General features: G+C 41.6%; 1 protein-coding gene across 4 annotated transcripts; it reads right to left on the reverse strand.

Moving 5' to 3' along the window:
• Positions 1 to 6,888: 6,888 nt before the first annotated feature.
• On the reverse strand, positions 6,889 to 26,039 carry PLEKHS1 (pleckstrin homology domain containing S1). 4 transcript variants are annotated; one of them, XM_033129712.1, is made up of 13 exons: positions 25,959 to 26,039; positions 25,695 to 25,736; positions 21,723 to 21,811; positions 21,505 to 21,611; positions 20,746 to 20,880; positions 19,321 to 19,396; positions 18,343 to 18,459; positions 16,366 to 16,491; positions 14,167 to 14,273; positions 13,465 to 13,671; positions 12,633 to 12,734; positions 11,242 to 11,377; positions 6,889 to 8,552 (listed from the first exon to the last, which is right to left on the reverse strand). In XM_033129712.1, the coding sequence occupies exons 2-13, from the start codon at positions 25,720 to 25,722 to the stop codon at positions 8,472 to 8,474; spliced, it is 1,311 nt and encodes a 436-aa protein (XP_032985603.1). In that variant the 5' UTR covers positions 25,723 to 25,736; positions 25,959 to 26,039; the 3' UTR covers positions 6,889 to 8,471. The 4 variants fall into 4 exon arrangements, with proteins under 4 accessions (XP_032985603.1, XP_032985602.1, XP_032985604.1 ...); XM_033129711.1 differs by having other exon boundaries at positions 18,343 to 18,462; XM_033129713.1 differs by lacking the exon at positions 25,959 to 26,039 and adding an exon at positions 22,820 to 22,908 and having other exon boundaries at positions 18,343 to 18,462.
• Positions 26,040 to 26,093: the final 54 nt, after the last annotated feature.

Consider the following 26,093-nt stretch of genomic DNA (forward strand, 5'->3'; position numbering starts at 1 on the left):
CCAGGCCCATTGGAGCTTGAAGCATCTTGCTAGCCATCTGTGATTGGCTACAATCAATTTCTTCCTAAATCTCCCTCTTTTTGAGTTCAAGCCCTCGCCCCTCTTCTGCTCACCTATTTGCCAGAGCTTCTGATCTCCTACGGGGCCCTCATGATTTGGTCACTGTTTAGGCTTTGCAAGACCAGTTTACTGTGGTGTTAAATTTTGTGTGATTTCTTGTAGCAAGATAATGGGATTGTAAAACAGCTTCTGAAAAATCAGTATTGGATTAGCATACAAGGTAAAAAAAAACATTTGATCAGGGAGTTACTTTTCTTTGGAGCACAAGAAAATCCTGCCAGTCCTAAATATGACTTTGAACAAAATTAGCAATTATGTTTTCTCAGCAGTTCCTAGAAGAAGGCTTTAAAGGTGGAAATATAATTTCTGGCTACTTTAGCCGGTATTAGTAGCTGCTCCCCTATTGGTAAGTTGAAAAATATGTTATTTGTCTTTGATAATTTATTGGTTGGTATCTTTTCTCTTTTTCTGTAGCCTAGCTCTACACATCCTGCTCTAGTAGGTACTGAGTGCCCTCTTGTTCTCTCTTGCCATCCTTCTGCTTTAAGACTTGTGTAGTCATTTACACCTTAGTATTAGGTTGGTGCCAAAGTAATTGCGGTTTAAAAGGTTAAAAATAATTGCAAAAACTGCAATTAGTTTTGCACCAACCTAATATAAATGAGTCTTAAGTCGGATTCAAAGTCCTTGAGGTACTTTTAAGATTTGATGGTAATAAGAATTATCAACTATGAAAAAGTTAGGGATTATTGTTAATCAGGTAATCAACTGTTTCTTACACGGGGATACGCTCACCATCTTCATATAAAGTAATGTTTTACAAAAGGCTTCTTAATCAATCCACGAGGAAGACAACTCCTGCACTTATTTGTTATCAACTGTAAATGAAGCCTATCTCCAAAGTTGGGGTGATGTCTTAATATCCAATTTCCCTACCCCAGTTTAGCAGCTATGAGGGAAATTTTTCTTTTATGGTTTTTTTTTAATTGAGAGTAATTTACATACCATAAAATACACTTTTTAAAAGTACACTAGTCAGTGATTTTTTTAGTATGTCCACCAGTATCTAATTTCGAAACATTTTCATCACCCCCAAAAGAAGCCCCGTGTCTATTAGCAGTCACTCTCCATTGTGTCCTCTCAGCATCCCTTGGCAACGATGAATTTGCTTTCTGTCTCTATGGATTTGTCTATTCTGGACATCTAGTATAAACAGAATCATACAACATGTAGCCTTTTGTGTCTGGCTTCTTTTATTCAGCCTAACGTTTTCAAGCTTCATCCATGTTGTAGTATGTATTAGTACTTCATTCCTTTTTATGGCTAAATAATGTTCCGTTTATGGCTATACCCCATTTTATTTATCCATACATCAATTGATAGACATTTCCACTTTATTTATTTATATTTTTATTTTTTTAAAGATTTTATTGGGGAAGGGGAACAGGACTTTATTGGGGAACAGTGTGTACTTCCAGGCCTGTTTTCCAAGTCAAGTTGTTGTCCTTTCAATCTTAGTTGTAGAGGGTGCCGTTCAGCTTCAAGTTGTTGTCCTTTCAGTCTTAGTTGTGGAGGCCGCAGCTCAGCTCCAGGTCCAGTTGCCGTTGCTAGTTGCAGGGGGCGCAGCCCACCATCCCTTGTGGGAGTTGAACCGGCAACCTTGTGGTTGAGAGGATGCACTCCAACCAACTGAGCCATCCGGGAGCTCAGCGGCAGCTCAGCTCAAGGTGCCGTGTTCAATCTTAGTTGCAGGGGGCGCTGCTCACCATCCCTTGCGGGACTTGAGGAATTGAACTGGCAACCTTGTGGTTGAGAGCCCACTGGCCCATGTGGGAATCGAACCGTCAGCCTTCGGAGTTAGGAGCACGGAGCTCTAACCGCCTGAGCCACCGGGCCGGCCCCATTTCCACTTTTTAACTAATATGAATAATGATGCTATGAATTTTCATGTACAAGTTTTTGTATGAATATATATTCCAGTTCTGTGAGGAAAAAACTTAACCCTAAGCAATTTTTGTACCCATATTCTTTATCAGGCTATCACTTCCCTGAGAGAATTTTTTTTCTGTTACTATCACCAGTGCTTGGTACAGTGCGCTGAACTGGTAGGTGCTCAGAAATTGTGATAATTCAGAGTTTGAATTGCATAAGAATTAAGCAATTCTATAGGACCCTTGAGAACTTCTTTGGTCCTGCTGATTACATTCTGATGGCTGGGGGTTTCACCTATTCTAAAAGATCAAGAGAATTCTATTCATCCTTTCAGATATAAAATTTCACCCCTAACACTCTGGGGGTTGGGGGGAGTTACTCTTCCTATGAAGCTTTTACCAAACCAGCTAGATAGGATTAGTCTTTAAATCTTCCTCTCATTTAGCACTGAATTTGTACTTGAACAAAAGATTTAGCATAATTGAACTCGCTTTGTAGTTATCGGTTATATGGTTGTATAAGATTACCCCCACTTGATAAGGTTTGCAAAGTCAAGGATTCTTTATTACTCATCTCACGTCCAGAGGACCAGCCTGATAACTTTATCATTGGAGCTGTTACATCAATTGCTTGTTAACTGGAATGTTATATGGAGCCAGATGGCCATCTAGAAGGAGAGGTATAAAACATGTTAAGTAGTCATAACAGGAGCTTCCCCAGAATTCCCTTGGTTCCTGGAACATAAGGTATGGACTCTTATGGTACTCCTGGGCGAGAGGCCCAGAACATGATTAGATATTGAAATCAGAGATGTGAAAAAGCCAAGTCATTGCACACATTCCTTATTTTCACTTAGAAAGTATGTTTCATACTCACTCCAGTCTGCATCACTGCCCTGTATGGGTTACCCTTTCGCTTCACTTCCTCGCCCAGGAAGCTTTCAGGTTGGCCTCCAAAGCCAACCCGTCTGGTTGAAGTTCTGGCTGTGTCATGTACCAGCCGTAGCCTTGAGCAAGTTATTGAACTTCTCTATACCTTAGTTTCCCCATCCAAGAAATGGGGACTGGGTATAAGGACAGTCCTGGTTTTACAAGGCTATAGTAGGATTCAGTAGTGTGTACTCACTGAATGTTAGTCATGACTAGCACTCCCTTCCTTCACCATCTCTTTCCTGTCTAAACTCCTCTATCATCACATGGTTTGGTAGTTACTTTTCTCTAATTTTTCTTATAGAGTAATGTTACTTAGCCCCAGTCATTTTTCTGGTGGTCTCACCTATCCAGAACTCACTTGAAAACTAAGAGGCATGCAAATGACAATGCCACCAAGGCCACCATCAAGATAACCGAGCACTCAAATCAATATCACAGAACCCATGTCCTGAAAACGAATGAACTTTACTCATAAAATCTTATGGCCATGCTCATAGCCTCTCAATTGTTAGTGTCTGTATAGTAAGAACAAGCTGCATCATCTGCTTTCCTATCCCACAGCACAAGCAAAAGCAGCCCAGGAGCATCTGAGGGGGAAATGGTCCTCCAAGACTTAGTACTCTTTAGGAAATACTTAAAGAGTGTGGTGAAATAATGCCCTTTGCCATGATGCTGAGAAAGAAGGCAAGAAAATGTTAACCAAGTCTCGAAAGACTATGACTAACCTGATTTTAAAATTAAACGTATAGAATAGCGCCTGCCGTAACAAGAGCAGGTAAACAACAGATCATAGTATGCTCATTGTTCTCTTCTTCACCATGTCACAAGCTCTTGTGAAAGAGTTTTAGATCTTGTATTTCTTTGGCATCCTCATGACAGCTCCTCAATCAATATTGGCTCTTCTTAGAAACCCATTAATCGTCGGGAAAACAGCTTACAGTTAAAAGGCCCATAGCTTGTTTTTTAAGTTAATTGGATCTGACCTCATACCAAAAGGGGGGGGGGGGAAGTGACCAGAATCATTGATACGAAGATTTTATTTGAAGACATTATCAACATAGAATAATGCTTCTGAACAAGGCAAAGGTGAATTGCTCCCCTGTCGGAGGTCTAGTGCTCTAGAGCAGTGCTGATCACTAGAACTTTCTGTGATGATAGAAAGAGTCTATATCTGTGCTGTACGATACTGTAGCCACTTGCCATGTAGGGCTGCTGAACACTTCAAATGTGGCCAGTGCAACTGAGCAACTGAATTCTATTTCATTTCAATGAGCTTCAATTTCAACAGCCACATGTGGCTAGTGGCATTCAGGCAGCCTAGCCCAGGAACCCAGGACGGTGAGTGCAGGTTCACTTAACCACTTTGTGTTCCAGAATTGTCCAGCTAGAGTGAGAATGGCTCCTGAGATCCTGCCAGATACTTGATCATTAGACAATGATTTCATTAACTCAGACAGTTTAAAGAGCTTTTCCATAAAACACATTTCTTGCATATCCAAAAGCCAAACTTCACCAAAGAACGCTGAGTTAATCCAGGTTCTGAATTGGACAGGCCTCACCCTTTGGGTCTGTTTATGATACTTTAAATTCTCCTTATCATCCCAAGGGAAAGTCACTTGGCACAAGCCCTGAAGAGAAAGGGGGAGAGGGGACATTGTGGTGCTTTTTCTTCTAAGTTTATTAAAGATTTATTGCTGTTCCCTACCTGTTCGTTTTCTCTGTCTCTCTCTCTCTCTCACTCTCTCTCTCTCTCTCTCTCTCCCCCTCTCTCCCTCCCTCCCTTCCTATCTTCCTCCCTCCCTCTCCCCTACATGAGCATACACACATGTACATGTACGTCAGTGCACAGGGGTTCACTCTCTACATAAAGACTAATGCCTTTCTGAAATCCATACTCACATGGCAGCAGCTTCAAGTAACGATGGATGGATTTGGCCCTGCACATTCACTGCATTATCTTACCAGCTGCTATTGAGTTTGTGCCCTTGGAAGAGAGAACAAAGTAGAAGAAAGTCGATGGCCTCTGAGGCCTGTTCTCAAGGTGTAGAGCAACCATGAGGAAGAGGGAGCGGCTGGAGAGGTGGCACCTCCAATCTCCCCATTGACATGTGCAAGTGAAGAAAGTGTGTCGGCCTGGGAGCTGGAGGTGTCGCATGGAGCTTGGGGAGCCCAGGCAAGCCTCTTCATGTTTCTTCCCCAGCAAGACTGAAGAGCTGCACCAAATTCAGGCTTTGGATGTGATGGCCAAGACTAGTGTACAATCCATTCTCGGTACTTCCTTTCCTCCAGAAATTTGCCCAGAGCAGGGCCATCCCTTGAAAGAACATCTGGGGCAATCACTCGGCAGGCCCAGCCTCACCTGCATGCACGTGTATCCACCTGGAACCTGGTTGGAATGAACAGTAAGGGCAAGTCTGGAAGGGAGAAGGTCACAGGTGGCATTATGTGCCGAGTCAGTGTGAAGACGATCTGTCCCACCCTTTCTGGCTGGTAAAATTATGTTTAGCCCTGGTCTGGAGACCTGCCCCCACCTCTCAGGAAGATGTCCTACAGTTCTTTTGGCCAACTCACAGAAATGGACGCCAAAAGCTGACGCCTGGAACAAATGTGTTGATTAGCAGATTTCTGGGCCAGTTTGGTCAGCAGGTTTTCTTGGGGCCACAACCATTGTTAGAAGGAGGGGAGGCCCCTTGTCGGGCTGGAGTATTGGTTAAATCCTGGGGAACAGTGGCGGCCTCCAGCTCCGGGAACGGGGAGACACAGAGGAATGAAACTGGACAATGCGAAGCGGCCTGAAGAAATGAGATTGCCTGAAGCCAAAGCACCAGGTTCCTATCTCTACCCTAACGCTTTCCACACCTCAACTACCCAACAGCGCAGAGTCAGGAAGGCATTGCTTTTTCCAGGCCCTGCTTATGACACTCCCCAGAGGCAGAGAGCAAGGAGTGAGAAACAGGCTTCTCCTCTCAGCAACAGGTTCTGTTTTGGAGGGGAGTGAAGGAGTGACCGTCATTCACCTCTTCCCGAACTATTGAAAACTACAGCGCTCTCCCCTCAGAAACATCCATCGGCATAACAGGTGTTCTGCAGCCTCTCAGAAGATGCACGTGCCTCTCCACACGACCACAGGGATGCAACCCAATACGTGCTCCCTGGTCCACCTGCATCAGATCACCTGGGAGTGGTAATTAGAATGTAGACTCCAGGGCCCGCAGCAGACCTACTGAGCCAGAATCTTTGTTGGGGGAACCTGGGACTTTGCCCTGAGCCTTCCTTGTGAGAACGAACACCCCAGGTGGGAAATGCCCTTAGAGCAGGATTCTCATAACAAGTACCCCAGCTGATTCAGCTGTAGACAGAATGTTCTGGGATTAAGGGAGGCCCGGAAGCAGAGTCGCTGCTGCCCTTATTGTTCTGTACTGGGAAAAGCAGGCGCTGGGAGCTAGGAGTTCTGGGTTCTCCTGCCAGCACTTCCCAGAGCTTGGCAGTAATTTAACTCTTTAGTCTTCAGGCGCTTCTTCAACTCAGCGAGGAGGCTGGTGTTGTCCATCTACTCGTTTTAGCTTCTGTTGGCGTTGCCGTGGAGACTTGAGTGAAACAGAGGCAGGACCTTTGGGCTTCGAAGCAGTGTATCCACCCACATTGGTTGCTGGACAGGTTTATCTTGATGGTATTTTATTACCTTCACTGAAGTGGCCTGGTCTCTTACTTATGAAGGTTTAAAATATATATATATGTGTATATTTTCCCCCATAGTTCCATTTACTTTTCATTATAAAAGTGACATAGTCTCATTGCAAAAAAATTTTAAAACAAATATTATAGAAATGCCTCCCTTCCATGGCCAACCCCAATCATACTTCTCAGAGATGATTCTTATTAACTATTTGATGTATGTTTTTCTAAACTTAAAAAGAAAGTATTGTCAGAGCAGCAGCAGCAGCATAACTAACATTTATTGCTTACTATGCATCAGGCAATGTGTTACGTGCTATACATACATCATCCATTTAAGCCTCACAACCCTGTGATGTGGGGAATTCTCTCTCTAATTAGGGCTGGGGAAATTTTATGTACACACACACAAATAATTTATTTTTGCAAAAATAGGACAGTGTTATACCTACTGTATTTGCTTCTCTCATTCTTAATATAGAGTGAACATCTCCCCAGAACCGCACAACCTGTAACATCCTCAGAGTGTTCAATTATATGAAGTCATCATAATTAACCAATTTCCAAAGGATTGTTTTGTATTACACACAGTGCTACAGTGAACATTTTTCACACATATACTTGTGCACTTGTGTGAGTATTTCTGTAGTAGGATAAATTTCTAGAAGTAGAAACCGTAGGTCAACACATATATGTCAAATCATTGTGTTGTGCACCTTAATCTAATACAATGTTTCAATAAACCTTGGGAGGAAAAGCAGAGTGTGAACCAGTTTAAAACAAACAAACAAACAAAAAAACAGTAGGTCTAATAGAGCATGTAAATGAAAAAATTTTAAACTTTTTGCACAATCTGGGTAACAGAAAACGAACTGTATTCGGAAGTCTTTTCAAATCTGAATCCAAATACAGTCTGAGGATCAGGACATGTGTTTCTCAGGGCTGATTTTAGATTCTTGGTTCTGCCAGTAAACAGCTGGGAAACTGGGAGCCATAAAGACAGTATAGCATTAAACATTTGAGGCCTAGATTTCGTCCCATGCAAAATGACACCATGGTATTATATAGTGTCTGAAGCCCCCTTTGGCTCTAACATTCCTGAATTTGATTAATCCTTTAGCTCTCTGCCTTTGTTTTCCTATGTATGAAAAAGGATTTGATTTTTTTGGTCTTCCAGGATTGATTAGGTAATGCATCAGTTCGTTAAGACCTTGCAAAAGTAGAGTGCAAAGTAGTTCTCTTATTACTTGGTGCAAAACTGCTTTGACTTCTAAAATAGTTACTAGGTCTTTAAGAAAGCCAGATAATGATTGAATCCAAGAGGCCACACTGTATCAGTATTCAGGACTATGAGCATGACGACTAGCAGGTGTTTGGGAAGGCTGATATGTTATCACATCTATCTCGGGAATCTTGCCTTCCTGGAATGAGTATTTCCAACTGGAGTTCCCCTAACAAGGAAGGTGTTGGGCGGACCATGACCTTGCAGAACACACAGCACATTTTAGATGAGGAACTTACCCAATCTCTGCCTATGGTGTTTGGGACAAAGTCTGAGATAAGGTTTTACATTTTTCCCTGTGTTCCAAAGTCACTCGGCCCTCTCCACACCCCTGATGCAGTAGCCAGAGAGGACACAGTTACCCCGTTGTTAAGATGCAGATGTAGAAATTCAGAGAGGTGTGCTGACTTGCCTCATATCACACAGCGATAAATGGCAGCGCCCAGCGCAGAGTCTGGGTCCCATCCTCATTTCATCAGAGTCCCAGCATGTGACTCTCCCGTTGTTTTCTGCTGACCCTTTTTAATGGCTGGGCTCCTCTTCAGTGTTGTTTCCTGTTAGGACTCATCCAGCTGAAAAGGTACAACACCTTAGTGTTTTAAGTGGCACGTACAGGCCATACAGTGGAATTTCTCTGAATTTGGGATCCGGCCGATGGTGAGTTTTATTTTCTAAAACACAAGAAAGAAGAAAATTATATGACTAAAAATTACCCTTAAGATTGTTTGTTCTCAGTCTGTTCTCATTATCACTTTTTAAAGCTTGTTTTGAAGAAAATCCTGTGATGAACTATAGCCGTGTTTCCCTGAAATAAGACCTAGCCGGACAATCAGCTCTAATGCGTCTTTTGGAGCAAAAATTAACATAAGACCCGGTCTTATTTTGCTATAATATATAGACCGGATCTTATATAATATAATATAATACAATATAATATAATACCGGATCTTATATTAATTTTTGCTCCAAAAGACACGTTAGAGCTGATTGTCCAGCTAAGTCTTATTTTTCTGGGAAACAGGGACTCTTTGGGCAGAGGAAGCCAGGATGACTTATGTATTCAGGTGGAAGATGGCTTTTTTAATTCTCTGGCATCCACTGACTGGATTCTTTATGATAGATTCCAAAGAGTATCAATGGTGCCCGATTGGCCCATTTGTACCAAGAATTAAAAAGGTTCTCAAAACTAGAGACTTGAAATGAGGCCACTGGACAGGACCAGCCCCTGACAAAATGGGGAGGAAATTGGAGTTTGATGTCTTTCTCCTACAATCTAGCATCTCCTCTCCCTCCTTTTAAAATCTCACACTTTCTCCTCTCACTGTCCCTACCCATCTCTATCCCAGACTCCCATTTCTCCCCACTCAGTGCCATTCTCAAGGAAGGAAAGTGAACCTGCTTGGTTCAGGTGCTTAAAACATTAGGAGCCCTTGGCTACCTCCCCTTTGTTTCCACATTTTCCCTCTTCCAACATTCTTTTTCCTTCCAGAGACCAGCTCATCACGTTGATGAACACCCCGTATTTCTCAGTAGCCTCTAGGTGTTATCCAAGAGAAAGGGGGCAGGCAGAATGAGCACAGGAGAAATACTGAGTCACCCCCATGCAGGTGACTCCACAATGTAGAGAGGAGGTCTGGATCACTGCAGTCATGGCACCCAGACAAAAATCCTTTTCCTGGATCTGTTCCCAGACCCAAATCCTTCGCTTGGCTTCAGAGCTGATGCCTGGGTCTTTGGGTCAGACCATTGTTTGGTAACTCTCCAAAGGGTTCAAGAATTATATTGAACACTTGGCCCCAGCGTGGGTCTCTGGCAAAGGAAATATGCCAAAGACCCACTAGATTGTTGAACTGAGCTACTTCTTTTCCATCACACAAACTCCTACTCTAGTCTTCAAAACTCGAGCCAAACATAACCCTTCTCTGAGATACCTTTCTGGCCTCCCTCAAATGGATTTACTCCATTCTTCCTTGACGCTGCTCTGGCCCTCGGTTCATATCTCAAGGTACACACCGTATTGTAACTAGCACATAACATGCCTGTGTTATCCACCAATCTGTGATCTCCTTAAGTTCAGGCCACGGCCGTTGTGGTCACTCTAGGACCTAGCACAGTATCCAGCATACAACAGATGTTCAATAAATGGTGAGTGAGTGAATGAGCGAATGAATGAATGAATGGATGAGTCCTTGCTTTGCCACTAATTAGTTATGTAGTATCCTCGACAACTCACTCATCCTTACTGGTTTCCCCCATTTAGATAACAGTGTTCGTACAGTTTGTCTAACCAATAAGAATATCGTGTGACGCAGAAGAGATATGACACATATAATCGTAAACTCTCAGAGCTGGAAGAAATTTTGAGAGCTCATCCATGACAGTGGTTTTCAAAACTTTTAAGCCAATGCATTGTTTCTTCAAGGAGAGTTAACAGTCCCAACACATAAAAAAGGTAAATAACAAGCATAGGCTGTTCTAGTGGAAGCCCCACCTATGGCACCTTTCCTCTCCTCTCTTCATGTCCCATTTTCAGGGACCAAGAAGCACAGTTTGAAAACCAATTCTCTCACGTTAGAGAGAAGAAACCAAGGTCCAGAAAAGAAAGGGATTTTTCCCAAGGTCGTGTGGCTTGTTAGAAATGAACATTGATTAGGGACAGAGTTAACAATACAGAGACTGTACTAATAGGCAGAACCATTGCTAGTCCTTTCAAAACATACATCCTCAGTACATCCTCACAAGTTTTGTTCAATTCTTACAATAGCTTTGTGAAGAAGGCATGGCTATGTCGATTTCTGAGAGGAGGAAACCGAGGCTTAAAAAGGTGAACTTGTGCAACATTCCCCAGACGATAGAAGTAAAAGTAATAGTTACTATTTTGATCACTTCATATGTGCCCGTCTGGGTTGTAGGCTCATTCCATATATAATCTCATTTAATTCACAAATAACTAGTGTTAGCATTATCCTTAATTTTAAATTAGCGAAAATTGAGGCACAGATTGGTTCAAGGATGTGGGATGCAAAGCCTGAGCCAGTTTGATTCCAGTGCAAGCTCTTTTTGCCACGATATGCTGCGTCTGAGGTCTTGAACCCAACTGTTCAATCTCCAACCCCAGTGCTCTCTCCAGGATTACTTGACAGGAAAGAATTTTGAAAGACTCCTGAAATAACATTCTTGTTATTTACACGTATTGTAGGAAGTGTTATTTACACTCCTTATTCTCTTATTTACACTTCGTGGCTGAGAATTGAAGAGTCTCCTTTGTGTTCAGAGTCCTGTTCAGATGCCATCTAAGACCTTGATCTTGTTCCTTCTGGCACTGACTTGCCCTGGACAGAACCAGTCTTCAGGACTTACCTCCTTCTGGTTGGACCGGCTGAGAAACAAGGAGACCTCCTCCAGGCTGTGGGGCTTCAGGTCATTCACGGCCAAAAGGTGATCTCCGTGGAAAAATAAGCATCCCAAGCGTGGGGGGCCTTCCCACTGAGCCACACTGCAAGGGGAACGCAGCATCCAACACAAGCGTGAGACCGTGCTCGCTGGCAGTGCAGGACACCAAGGGGGACACAGACAGGGCCCCTCCCTCTAGTCTACCCCATTGTCACTACCCAGTTTCTTTAGCTATGTTGCACCACGTCTGACGTAGTGGGACTCCTTTTTCTGCCTGGAATAGTCTTTATCACTACTGTTAGAGCCTGAGCCTTCCTGCAAAGCTCAGCTCTAATCACCCTGCCGCTACAAAGCCCTTCTACATTCCACTTCCTTTAATTAATTTCTCCTGCCCCCAGGCTTCTATTGCACTGTGTGAGCATCTCACTTATTGCGTATTTAAATAAAACGTATGTTTTATTTTTACTTGTTTGTGTGTCTGTCTTTTTCACCAGACTAGGAGACACCAAAAGTGTGGTACCACATTCAAAATAAAATTTTTTTTATAATCCCGTAGCTCCAAGTAAACAAAAGATGTGCAATCAGTATTTATTGAAAGTGAGCACATAATGATTATACAATGAATATCTAATGAGGAAAGAAATAAATTAATGAACAAGCAAGTTCAGGCACAGAGAAGCCCACAGTTTTAGTCAAGTATTTATGGAGCCTTAGATAACGGGAAATGTGGGAACATGAAAGGTGGTTTTCCCTGCCCTTTTACAGAAGTTACAAGACAAGTTGCATCTAAGACCTACATTACGTTAAAGGGCTTTCTTCCCCTGTAAAAATGTAACCTTCCACCAAGATGAATTACAAAGTCTTTATAAGAATGGTAGAATGAGATAAACAGTGGTCATTTTGAGAAAATTCTCCGCTACACAGTCTTTTGTGTCCGTCCTTGACCAGAAGATTTTAGCTGGTGTCTGGAACTCTAGACCTTGGTATGTCTTTTTCTTTTAGACCTTAGATTCTTGTTGACTTCACTACCTTTACTCACTCACGAATACTCATTTTCATTGATTGGGATGATTTCTTTGGACCATATGTATTCCTTCCTAATTTTTCTCCCCTTTAAAAGATCAGAAATTTGATCCTTTTTGAACTTTTGGGTCCTCCTCTACTCACCCACTTCCTGACTCTCCCACACAACAATACCCTTATTTCTGCCTCACTCAAAGACCTTTTGTGACAAGAGCGATATAGCAGTCTGAGCTCTCTGGTCAGTTTTGCCACATGCAGTGTTTCTAGATATAATTGTTGTCTTCATATCTTCCAACCCCAACTGATAGTCAATAATCCTCAAATCTCTGACTTACCATATCCGTCCTGCAGCTTCTGTGAGAGCCAAATATTCTACGATATCAGTAGGAGAAAGGAACACGTTCAGTTTCTCCACTTGGCTTTCATCATGGATGTTACTATGAAATGAGACATACGTAAAAGTCATATCAGGCAACTGTTTGGTTTCAAACTGTACTTTTTGAGTAGAATGTGGCCTCCTACCTCTGAGGCAGTATTTTCCAGCCAGAGATTATCCAAACACTTGGAGAAGAATATGCGTTTAAGTTACTGAAAAGTACCCATCAATGCCTCCCCACCCGACCTCAGGAAGTGGGAGTGGATGGTAGAAAATGGGAAGGGAATAAAAAATGGACTAATTGATTATATCACTGTCCGTATCAAGTCAGTTTGTGTATTTCTGCACTGGACATGATTCCATAGAAGAAGACACTGAAACGAGTTAAAATTGAGAACAATCTCATCAAATGTTCTTGGCATCACTTAAAACCTAAACATCCTCCTGCTCCTCATCTGAAACCAAACCTCCAGTGACTTGCATGCCCGTAATTTTAAAAGTAAAGCTGGTTGACGTGCTCCCCAGATCAGTGTGGTTCAAAGTTCTAGGACCTTAAAGACTGGCCAAGGGAGAATTAAAAATATGTATGTTTGAAAATGCCGCCCACAGCCCAGGGGACCACATTCCAGCTCTGTTACTCTCTGTGCTTGGACACCACATCAGTGAGAAGAGAAAGCTAGTCAGATTCTTGGCTGATCTGGAGATTTTTAGGAACTGCTTTAAAATTTGAGTCAAGAAGGAAGCCTGCCTGGCTCTAAAGGCCCATAAAGTTTGAGAAATTAGAACTTTACTTGATTAATATAGACAGTTGCACAACAGTGAGTGAGGTTGTCCCCTTTTTGTCATTCGGGGTCTGTGCTTCGGTTTCAGCAGGTGAAAGTTGAGAGTCCCTTTCTGAGCCTTGTTCTTGCAGGTGGAGCCCCCCGTTCTGGGTCGCTGGGAGGGTCTGGGGTTCTTCTTTGCTATCAGCCGACTCATCAGTTGTCTCTTTGAAAAAACTGGAGTATAAGAAGTGAACACAAACCCTTTTTCAGCATATCTATTTACAGCTTTCCGAGGTGTGTGAATCAGATTTAAGCAACTAACAGCCATGTGAAAAATAACAAGGTCTTGAAGTACGTCCAACCATTAGAATCACAGCCACAGTTAGAATCAAATCCAGCAAACTTTCCATGTAAAAGTGAATATGGAGTCAAAATAACCCCTTACCCTGGGCAGGTTGGGAGACAATTGAGAGTGTGAGAGACATAAGTACGAACTAGAAAATAACTTTCTCAGGAAAAAATAACTAGACAGGAAAATGTCCCGAGGACATCACTCATGGTTTTCTGTGGGTAGACAAACAGATTCTCACATTTCCTTGTTTTGAGATTACTGAATAACGTGTAGAACTTGGTCTATGGTGATGCTTTTGTGTTAATATATCAACAGTGATTTTCTGTAACACGGCATTAGCTAAAATCAAGTTTAAAAAATATGGCAGTTTTCCTTACCAGGATTTCATTGACATGTAATGATGCTCAATTTTCTTGGAGACCTGATCTGGACTACCAGGTTCAAGAGGTTCACCAGAATCAGCAGAGGCAATAATATTATCCAACTATAGACAAGAGGAATAAATGAAAGGGTAAAAGTCTACCGATAAGCCAGGAAACGTTTTACCCCTTACAGATGGTTCTGGGCTCTGAAACAGGAAACACATCTACCATTGGATGCACAGTGGTGCTCGTTCTAAGAGACTGATCCAGAAAAACTTCTGGCAGACTCAAAGTCTGTTTTCTTCTCTTGGATCTCCTATGCTCCCAATACAAGTGTTCCATTGGATTAAATTGCAATTTATTTTTCTGTTTCATCACTAGACACTTAATGACATGAACTCTTTTTCCCAACCAGTGCTACTGTAGAATCATGTCAGCTTGGCTCACCATGTCAAAGATTCGGACACAATGTAGGGCTGGCCTCTGGCTACTACTGTCCAGGCGGCCCAAGTTGCTTCAGGAGGCTGTAAGGGTTCTCCCTGGGGAGGCTCTCAACTAGCCCCTCAGAAGTAAGACAGTCATTTGGAGGCAATGGTTGCTCAAAATCCTAAGGACTTTCTGTTGCCGACCTAATAAATATTAATCATTAACCCATAATTGGAACCCTTCATTCTAGTCGAGCCAGTCTTCCTGCTACACGCATACAAACCATTTTCATGCTATTTCCTTCACCAGGAATGCCCCCTTTCTCTTCTGCTTCATGAAGTTGTGGTAAGGCCTGGTTGAGATCCCACAGCCTCCTTGGATACCTCAGCCACTGTCAATCTCTCCCTTCTCTGAATTTCCACTGCCGTTTTGTACTTAAAATTTTTTTGGCCTTTTGGCTTAGTTTTATCTGCCTTACTACATTTTGGATCCCATGAAATAGCTAACAAATCCCAATTACACAACTAATGCTCAGTACAACTGACTGGTTGGTGGGACTGTTACAAAAGACAACTTGCCATCATTATGTTCCAGGGAACACAGGCATGAAAATGTTTTGGTGCAAGAAGGCCTTTGGTCAAATGAACTTGGGAAATACTGTGTGTTACATCCCACTTGGCTATTTCTAATGCATCACTGCATGCTAACGGCTCTGAGAATTTTGCAGTTAAGAGGTTTGTTTGACTTACTTTAATTTGGTGTTTCTGGAACTTATTTGATCCCAGAGCACCTCTTTTGTGTAAACATCAGTCACCCTCTTGTAGAAAACTCCTACTTTGAAAAATGCTGCAGCCCCCACCCCCCTAATTTTGTCTTCCTACATTCCATCTCCATTCTCTTCTCTCTATCATGTACCTCAAATAGAGCTGCTGGATTAATACTACTGGAAGATAATTTGAGTTTTGCCACTTTCCGTCTCAAAAGCCATCACTGCTGCTGTGCTGACTACACAATGAAGTCAACTCACCATCATGGTCTAGCTCTTTCTTCTGTCATATTACCCACCATGCCATTCCCTCACTTTGTGTTACAGCCTAACTGAACTATATTCACCATATACATATCAAATGGCATTTTGTCTCTGAAGTCTTCGCTGATTCCAGAGGCGAGAGAAAATCCATGCCTTTTCTATTGCTTCTGGAGGTTTTTGACCATGCTTTTTGTGTAGCATTATCCATCATGTGGTAACTGATTGGATTGTGACGGTTAAGGGCAGAGTGATGTAAGGTCCTTTATTGCACCACGGTGCCTGGCAGAGTACCATGCCTAGCACACAGAAGGCACTCTGTAAGCCTTCCAATTGATCAATAGACTGCTTGATACACAACACACAATTTATCACCTAAGGACTTGTGCTCATTATTGTTTCTGCCCAGAATGCAGAAAGACTCAAGTCAACCCCTCAGATACAAATTTTACCTACCAAGTGAAGTCAAACGTCACCTCCATGGAATCTTCTCTGATCTTCTGTCTGGAAGTCAGCTCCCCTGCCTCCCACCCTTCGTACACTCTGGGCATTTTATAAGCATCTTTCTTCAGCATGGAGCCCTTTGTCTTGTATCATGGTTCACTCCTATTCAAGCCTTAACACTGCGAGCACATTCCCTGTGTCTGATTCACTGATTCACTATTCCACGGAACCAGCCTAGTGCTCCAGATGCAGTACATGGCAGGAGCTCAACGAATATTTGTACAAGAAATGAATGATTAATGGATGGAAGGGGTTACCTCTAAAAGAATACTTCGAGGACTAGCATAATAACTCTTTTCTTCCGTATCTTGAGTGGTCTCCATCACGAAATCATGTGGTAGATGAGCTTGTCTGAGTCCTGGAGGACTTTTTTCCATTAAATGCTGAATAAAGAGATGAAGACAGAACAAAATGATTTTCTTTGTAAGGGATAGAATTAAACCACATGCATTCTGGGAAAGCCATACTAGATTAATTATGTTGAGAAGATCAGAGGATTTACCAAGGCGATATCCAGAATCCCACACAACTTGAACTTGCCTCTTGAGTCTGAGCCACCACTGATGGTGTAAACATACGAGCTAATCTTTCAGGCTTTTCTCTATGATTGGGACCTGTAACTCAGAACCAGTGGCTCTCTCCAGTGGGCGTTATTCTAAGTCACTGAGCTCGGCCACAGTCCCCTACCCCTATCTTTTTCTGGTTTTCACCAAGTGCTTTCTGAGAAGTTAATTAGCCCAGAGTTGAGGCACTGCAACTTTCCTCTTCCTGCACATTATTTCTCTTTTGTGTTCTGCTCACATACTTCTGTTGTTTTCCCAGTGATGCAATTTAGTAGTGTTGATCATGTGACTGTATGAATTGCAGGCTTCAGGGTGATCTAGGTTCAACCAAGTACTGCCTTCCTTCCCCAACAGATATGAGATACTCTACTAAAGTACCAGCTTTGCATGGCAAGAAAATTGTTATAAGTACAATCTGATTCTTCCAAGAACAATGTCTTAGAGCGGCGGAGGGGGGTGGAGGGGGAGCGGGTGGAGGGCAGTTTGCAAAGACCCTGAATGCCTGAATGTTCTCTAGGAAGTCCTTGAAAAAAAGTGATTTGGGGAAAAAAAATAGATGGATTTAAGTTGTATTCATTTTTCTAGCTCCAAGCTCATGGAGCCAGATCATGCTGAGTTGGGATGAATAAGGGATCTAACTTAATTTCAACAACAACAACAAATCCCAACAAGGCAGATGGTACTCTTAGCTGGAGCTGATTGAAAAATCACTAGATTGGAACACATAGTGTGAAAAGGCAAGACAACCAGTAACATTATCTTTGGGGAGAAGGGGTATCATGAGTGAAAGCAAGAGGCATTTACTGAAAAGGATTAGTCTTCCCAACCCTGTTTCCTACCACCTTTCCTACAAACACCAAATGAGGTGTTTGGCCTGGTGAGTTTGATAAGCTACAAAAAGCTTTTAAAATAGTTGAAGAGCTCCCGGCTAGATAAAACAGGAGGCTATGCCATATTAAGACATGCCTGGTACCCGGGGAGAAGGGAAAGTCAATGCTTACATCTCTGAGGACAAAACAGTATTTATGGAAAAAGAAAAAAAAAAACAAAAAAAAAAAACAAAAGCAAACACACAACCCATTTATTAATAATATCCCAAGTGGGCAGACTGGGAAGTTTGCAAATCCAAGAGAGCTGAGAGTACAATTACAAATCGCTTTCAAGGGGCAGATGTATTTTTTCCTCAAATGGATTTCATTAGAAGTGAAGATGAAGCCACGCATGTGTGTGCACACACGTTAAGGAGAAGCAAGACTGACCTGGGTAAATGAAGGAAATTAATAAAAACTCTGATTCTGCCTGAGGAGAACAGATGATATGGCAGGAAATCAAGTGGTGTTTTGGGAATCTTTTTACAGAGGTAATCTGTGCCCGGTGTGTGCACGAAAGGAAAAGGTTGCCAGTCGGGCTTATGTTTAGCTGTGAGGGGTCCTCCCAGTGTGCCCTGATGTCCATTAAGTAGCATCCAAAATGAATGAATCCATTGAGAGGTGAGCAGGCTCATCTGTGGTATGGCAAAGAGACTAAATACAGGATAAACACTAGAGCTAAGAATCATTCTTATGATGGGTTAGGCTTTGAGGAAGGTGCAAATACATTGGAAACACTTGTGAAGCATCAGCTGACTCCCAAGCACGGGATCCTAAGAGAGAATGAGGCCAGTCCGATTACCAGGTCTGGAAGATTATGGCTTGGTGAAGTGGCGCTGACAGCCTCTGGCGTGCTGGAAGGACCAAGGAGAGGGCTGAGGGCTGAAGAGGGGCTTTTCTCACCCAATGAGAGTTTCTCCTGCTTATGAAAAAGAAATATGGGAATCAGGGCACAGATGATCTCTTGTCTGGAAGGAAGAAAAGCCCCCTTACAACTGGGCTCTCTGCCACCAGTCTTTTCACCAGTAACAACTTATACCGCTGGCTGGCATTCTCTCACTAAGAGAAGAGCTGATCTTGTCTCTCTCCTGCTTCTAAACCCTCAAGGACTCTCAGCGTGACCTTCAGAGACACCCTGAACTTCTCTCAACTTATCTTTTCAACACGATGGACCTTTGCACCCACCCCTTTGTTCTAATCATTCACATCAACTTGGAGACACGCCTTGCTTTCCCTTCCTCCTTGGTCTCTGCTTTTACTGGAAGCATAAAACAACCTAGAAGATATGTTAAAAACGATATCTAGAGACCAAAGTTTCATTTATAAAGGTCTGGCCTAAGAAAGGCCTTGTGTAAATTAGCCAAGGTTCTTAGGCACCTTACATTAAAGAGACATTATTTTGAAAATGCACAATAAATGAAAAGCATTTTTATAGAACCCACCCCAGACTTAGTCATTTGAAAGGTAGCGGTTATGTGCCTTGAATAACAATGATAGAAAATACTATAGTTTCAGCTACTATTAAAAAATGCCACAGTTAATTTTCACTCCTCCTACCCCAATAATGAAAACCTGAAGCTTAGCTCTCTTGCAAAACACAAAAGTAAATTTTTGCCTGTTGTTAGTCATAAAAAATAACAAGGATGTACACTTTCTCACTTCTTTATTCCTTGTGTTAATGCCAGCTGCTAAGGAGAAAAAGAAAATCTACCATTGTTTCCTGGAAAAAAAGGGCTGTGTTCAGGTGCCCTGTTATTTTTTATTAGTGATGGAGAGTCACCTCTGTATTCTGGTGTGCTGCTTTTACATCCCCGCAAGCTGACGCCATGAAGGAGACCCACTCTTTAATCTTCTTCCTGTTGGTAGGAATAAACTTTCAGCTGGCATGTGGCAACAATAGCACCTGCGTTCCTTTTGAACCAGAGAAAGATGCTTTTATTAAGGTTGGAACAGGCAGTGGGAGCAGGTAATGGGGAAATAAGGATTTTGTTCTAAGTAGCTTAAATGACCCACTGGCTCTTCACCACCTCCACACTCACACACTAGAATTAACCCTCAGGCCACCTCTGTGAGAAAAGCTCAGAGAAATGGGAAGAAAAGTCAAAAATAACAGCGGTAATCGGAGTTCGGAGCTTTTGGCTTTGACGTTGATGTCTTTCGTTTTTTTAAGTGAGCCGCGTAATCTGTCGGCGTCATTTTTGTGTAGATATCCTGGGGTGCCTCCTTTGAGGGAGTGGATGTGTTTATGAAGAAAGTGTTTGAAAAAATTTCTGTAAGTTACATCTTCTTTTCTGGTGCCTCTTGTGGTAATTTAATAGAAAGCTTTTTGCCTTTGGGTTGATCTGAAACAGGTAACTTTCTTCATACTCTGGTTTTAGCATTGCTGCCTCCTCTGCTCAGCTTTCTCCCCACCGCCTTAGCCTCTCTGTCAAGCAGATAATCATCTCTGAAGAACCCCCTGGGCACCTTTGTTAGTTCCAGGAGTCCCTTCTTAACAACCAAGGGCTCCTTCAGGGATGAACGTAGCCCCTCCCTACGTAATACCCGTAGCTTGTACAGATGTTCGTGTATTGGTTTCTTTTACATGGTAGGCATCTGGAGTGATGGTGACTGTTTTGGGGTGAATTGTGTCCCCTCCCTCAAATTCATATATTGAAGTTGCACTTCCCCAGGACCTCAGAATGTGACTTTATTCAGAAACTGGGTCAGGTTATGGTAGATGTAATAAGATGAGGTCATATAGGAGGAGGGCGGAATCCTAATCCAATATGATGAGGGTCCTTATAAAAAGGAGAAATTTAAACACAGAGACACGCACACAGGGAGAATGCCGTATGAAGACTGGAGTTATGCTGCCACAAGCCAAGGAACTACCAGAAGTTAGGGGAGAGGCTGGGAACAGATCTCCCCTGGAGCCTTCTGAGCGAGCATGGCCCTGGCACCTTGATTTTGACTGAGCCCCCAGAACAGTGAGAATATAATTTCGTTATTCTAAGCCACCCAGCTCGTGGTGCCTTGTTATGGCAGCCCTAGGAAATGAATACTGTGGCTTTTCAAGGTATTTTAACAAATAATGAAGACTGCCAAGATGGTGTTGAAGGTTGTGACCAGGGGTTTCTGTTTTAAGCATGTTTGTTGCTTATGGATTTAAAATTTTGTTTGTTTGTTTTGCACACAGGAGATACTGTGTTATATTACAACTCACCTGTCATGGCCAATGAGGAAGTATTCCCTGTTAGTGGTTCTGATGGACATTACCTCATCAGGGTGGCATTTAAACATCTTCTGTACAGTTTGCATTTTTTCACGGCTACTTATGCCAACTTCTACATTGGAATTTCTGTTAGATATAGACATAAAGTATTAAACAGATGCAAATACAAAATTAGGAAGAACACTGACTAATGTTTTATGTTAGGATTCAAATTGAATAAAACTTTAGATCTGATTGATCAATGTTTTGAAAATTATCTAATCATTTTAGAAAATAAGTTTAGATCTGGTTCCTCACTGATTAAAAATACTTTGTTCAACATGAACTTAATTCAAAAATTCCCATTTCAGTTGGATTCTTGCTTCCACAAATTATCATCTTTTCTAATATTCTTTTGTACATAATTACGGAAAGAGAAGACAAAAAAAGCCAATCTGAATACTTTTTAAAAAATCTGTTTGGGCTTTATGAAATGATCATTTCATCTTCCCTCTCTCATCCATAAATTAACTAAATCAAAGTATTTTGTAACTAAATGCTCATTAATTAATAATTTGTCACCTAGAATATGCAATATGAAGTAATTGTTTATCTATCTTTTACTCAAACGTTCCCCGTTTTAGCTTCTTTCCAGCAAAAAATACAATAAGTGTGAAGCCCTTGCTTCTTTCAGACAATAATTTAAATTTCAATTTGCATGCAACACGTTAGTATTTGTTGTTATAAACTTTTTCTTCATTGGATACACACCGATCAATTTCAATGGTCCCTCGCCGATGATGGTCTTTGTAATAGGAAAGATTAAAGCCCTTTACCCCATTCCTTGACAGAATAAAAAACCGCTTTTTCCAAGAGTTCTGAAAAATGAAAACATTTTGCATCTCAGTTAAATCTCAGAGGAAAAGAAAGGATTTAAAAAATGCTAATGGGGCTGGTGGGAGGCCTGTTAAAACACAGTGAATTCTTACCGAGGAGGAGAAAAGCTGAGGAGGTGGTGATTTAATAAAGTAATCTTGTTTGCAGACTTCTTTTTCATAAGAATATGTAAATAGTTTGCCTAATAAAGGAAAGTGAACAGGACTCAGTTTATTCCCTGTACATTTCTGAAAAGAACTGCTTCAATTGGAAAACATTGTTTACCTCTGGAAAAATTTTCAAATTTTTCAGTTATGGAAACGAACATCTAAAATAGGCCAGGAAAACAAAAGCCCCAAAGACCAAATGTGCAGTTCTTATTCATCCAGAAGCTTTTCAGAAGCACCTTAATTCAGCTCACACCTGTCTGCACCTTGCTTGAGCTCATAACTGTTTGCTTCTTTGTTTCTGTAGCATTGTGCTGCCTCTCTAGATGTGAGCAAAGGTTTTCTCCATTCCGAGTGAGGCACCAGGCACCAGGAGCAAGATATTTGCCTTCCTTTTGGTTTAGCAAAAAAAAGCAAAACTACCTGCTAATTCAAATGAGATGGCAAAAGTGGTTACAGAGGTCTCCAAAATGTTAAATGCTTCCTTGTGTTGAAATTATGTGCAGTTTTGATTTTTTTCTGTTTTACAAAATATCTGCAAGAAATATAAACTACTTTCGTTGCTTAGAAAACACAACTAATGTTGTTAAAATATTTTTTTTTTTTTTTTTTAATAAAGAGCTTGGTTTTGCTTTAACATTTAGGCTATAGTTCTCATTTGTTCTTCGTTTTGGAAAAGGCAGTCTTTACTAACGAATTTGAGCCTTTTTATTCCGTGAAAACAGAATCAGGGTTAGGTAAGACAGCCGATGGGGGCATTATATTAATATCTAGTAATTCTTAGGCGACCATCCTCACCTTCCTTCCCTCCCTTCCTTCTGCAGCAACTCTGTCTGCTTCCCCCAACCCCCCCGGGGGGGCGGGGGGGAAGGAAAAAAATACAGAAGGAAACAATATAGTAACAAGTCTCAGCTCCTTTAATAGCTGGTGTGGCCTTGGACAGATTCATGGATTTGTTTACTGAACAAATATTTATAGAGCACCTTGAATCACTACATTTGCCTCAGTGTCTTCATCTGTAAAATGGAGACAGTAGCACTGACCTCAGATTTGTGGTGAGGACTGAAGGACTGAATGCATGGAAACCTCTCAGTACTGGGCCCGGCACACAGGAGGGCTCACTGAAGAGTAGCTATTATTAAAAATAGAGGAAACTTTAGCCTTTGTCATTTGCAGAATACAGTCGTCAGTCTGCCTTAAAATAGAGGTGCTCTTTGGTGCTATTAAATAGTAGAGGGTTCAGTAAATGATATTTTATGAAAATTTGGTCTTAGAAATCTGTAATGAAATTCTGTAGAATTAGCAGAATCTTAAAATACAAGCTGTTTCTAAAATTCATATGAAAACACTAAGAATCTAGAATAGCCAGAATAACTCTGAAAAAAGAACAAAGTTGGAATACTAAGGGTACCTGATTTCAAGAACTATTATAAAGCTATAGCAATCAAAACAACATGGCATAAAGACAGACACATGTATCAGTAGAACAAAATAGATAGTCTAGATATAAATCCATGCATATGTGGAAAACTGATTTTTTATTTAATTTTATTAGGGAACAGTGTGTTTCTCCAGGGCCCATCAGCTCCAAGTCAAGTCAATCTAGTTGCAGAGGGTGCAGCTCACACTGGCCTATGCAGGAATTGAACCGGCAACCCTGGTGTTATGAACATTGTGTTCTAACCAACTGAGCCAATCAGCCGCCCCTGGAAAACTGATTTTTGACAAAGATGCAAAGGCAATGTGAAATGTTTCAGCCATTGTGGAAAATATTTTAGTGGTTCCTTATAGTTAAACATAAAATTACCATATGATCCCTCACTTCCAGTCCTAGATATATACCCCAAAGAACTAAAAATAGATATTCAAATAACTATATGCATACACATGGTCATAGTGGCACTATTCACAACAGCCAAAAGGTAGAACTAGCCCACATGTTCATCACCAGATAAATGAATAACCAAATCGTGGTATATACAAACCATGGAGTATTATTACTCAGCCACAAAAAGGAGTGAAGTAGTAATATATGCTACAATGTGGATGAACTTCAAAATTATTAGGCTGAGTGAAAGAACCTAGGCACAAAAGGTCACATATTGTGTGACTTCATTTATATAAAATACCTAGAATAGATAAATCCATAGAGATAGAATGCATACTGGAGGCTGATGGGGGCAGGGGATTGGGGATGAGGAGAGTGGAAGGAGGGGAAACTGCTTAATGGATAAGGGGGCTTTTACTTTGGAGTGATGGTAATGTTTTGGAACTGGAGAGAAGTGACAGTCGCACAACACTGTGAATGTATTAAATGCCACCAAATGTTCACTTTAAAATGGTTAATTTTATTTGTCCTTAATTTTTTTCCTAACAAAAGTTGAAGAGCTATTACACTCTGAAGTAAAGGAATCTCATACAAACCCTCTTAGAGCGACAGAAAGTAGAGCAATAGGGAAGGGATGCTGAACGCAAGGATCACAAACAGGCACAAGAGAACTTCTGGGAGTGATGTGTATGTTCGCTCTCTTGATTGTGGTGCTGGTTTCCTCGGTGTATACACTTATCAAAACTAATCAAACGGTACACTTTAAATATGTGCCGTTTTGTACGTCAATTATACCACAATAAAGCTATTTCAGAAAACATGATGAATCTAAAATGTGGAGCTGATCACTCCCATGCTGAAAGGGCTTCAAGGGTTGCTGGTCATATGAGGTCATATGAGGTCAAGGTCTAGCACAATATTCCATGTTTCCCCGAAAATCACACCTAGCCAGACAAGCAGCTCTAATGCGTCTTTTGGAGCAAAAATTAATATAAGGCCTGGTCTTATTTTACTATAATAAGACCCGGTCTTATAATAATATAATATAATATAATATAATATAATATAATATAATATAATATAATATAATATCGAGTCTTATGTTAATTTTTGCTCCAAAAGACACATTAGAGATGATTGTCTGGCTAGGTCTTATTTTCGGGGAAGCACAGTAGGCCCGCATTTCTGCAGCTTCATCCTCTACTCTCCCCTGTCCTACCTTATGGCCACATTCTCCTCTAACCCACTCATTGCTTTTGTTCATGCCCTTCCTTTTCTGCTGAGATGTGCTCTCTTTTCCAATCTCTTTCAAAACCGTGCACATCCTATAGGGCCCAGCTGAAAATGCCTTCTCCATAAACCCTCTCTGATTCTCACAGCTACTTGTAGGCTTTTTTTTTTTCACACTCCCATAGCTCTGTGCACCTATGTCATGATTCCTAGCACGACCGGATTCTATGTGTTTATCTTAACTTCCCGATGAATTATAAACTCACTGAGAACAATGGCTCGTATTTAGTTAACTTACATGTCCTCTGCAGGAGGAAGCACAGTGACTTGCTGGTGACAGGTGTGTTGAATCAATACGCAAAAATATTTTTTGAATTGAATTGGAGAATTTGATTTCTAAATTACTTCATCCTAAACTCAGCTCTTCTAGCTACCTGCAATGAACTATGTAAACATGAGCAAGAACACTTGACTACTACACCTTGAGCTGCCCCCATAATAAGCCCTGATGACAATTTAGGCAGTTTCTCCAAGTGAGAAATTTCATATAAAATTAAGGAAATCTTTTCCGGTCTTTTCTGGGCTATAGTTTGTTGTTAGTATCATCTCCAAGCAACAAATGGAACATTTGGCCCATGAAAATCAGAAAAATGCCAAGTTTCTAGATAGGTGAGCTCTTACGAAGTAATTCTCTGAATCCAATATCCTCTGCTACGTTCCCCAAACCAAGAATCACTGTCCCAGAATGCCACCCGTTAACCCTACTCAAAACATCTTCTGAATCCTGGTTAGCTTTTTGGGAATTATTCATCATTTTTAGTAAAAAGGTTTTTCCTTCTGAGAATATGCCTTTTGGGTACCTGGACTCTTCTGAAGTTCAGATTCCATTGTGGCTGTCTGTTAAACCTGTGGAAAAGAAGGATTAAGAGTAGTTAGTCCCCCAAACAACAGTGTGCTTCCCTGATAAGCCACTTAGTCATTAAGTGTCAGGATGGTGCCCATGATGTTGATAAGGTGGGTTACCTGCCTCCTTTTCCCGCCCACCCCCCCCTCCCCGGCCCCTGCCTCCTCCCCCTACCAGGCTGATGGTAGCTGCGGCAGCAAGGACACGTCCAAGCAGTGCTCTCACCAAGTGGTAGTTCTGTGGAGGTGTCGCTAGGATGACTGAAGGACCTGTCTTCCCTGTTTGTCTGTTCCTGTTCTATGTGGCTCTGATAAGAGAGCTCCCGGGGGAGCAACACGAGAAGGAAAGATAAGAA

Source organism: Rhinolophus ferrumequinum, chromosome 16, assembly GCF_004115265.2.
Source record: "Rhinolophus ferrumequinum isolate MPI-CBG mRhiFer1 chromosome 16, mRhiFer1_v1.p, whole genome shotgun sequence".
NCBI lineage: Eukaryota > Metazoa > Chordata > Mammalia > Chiroptera > Rhinolophidae > Rhinolophus > Rhinolophus ferrumequinum.

Bases quoted from the DNA above. Each gene is read 5' to 3' on its own strand.
- PLEKHS1 (XM_033129711.1), bottom strand. From the start codon at position 25,722: ATGGAATCTGAACTTCAGAAGAGTCCAG. The intron at 21,812-25,694 runs GTACCCAAAAGG...TTCCTTTATTAG, and splicing joins TGAACTTCAGAAGAGTCCAG to GCAAACTATTTACATATTCT. The intron at 13,672-14,166 runs GTAAGGAAAACT...CTTATACTCCAG, and splicing joins TACATGTCAATGAAATCCTG to TTTTTTCAAAGAGACAACTG.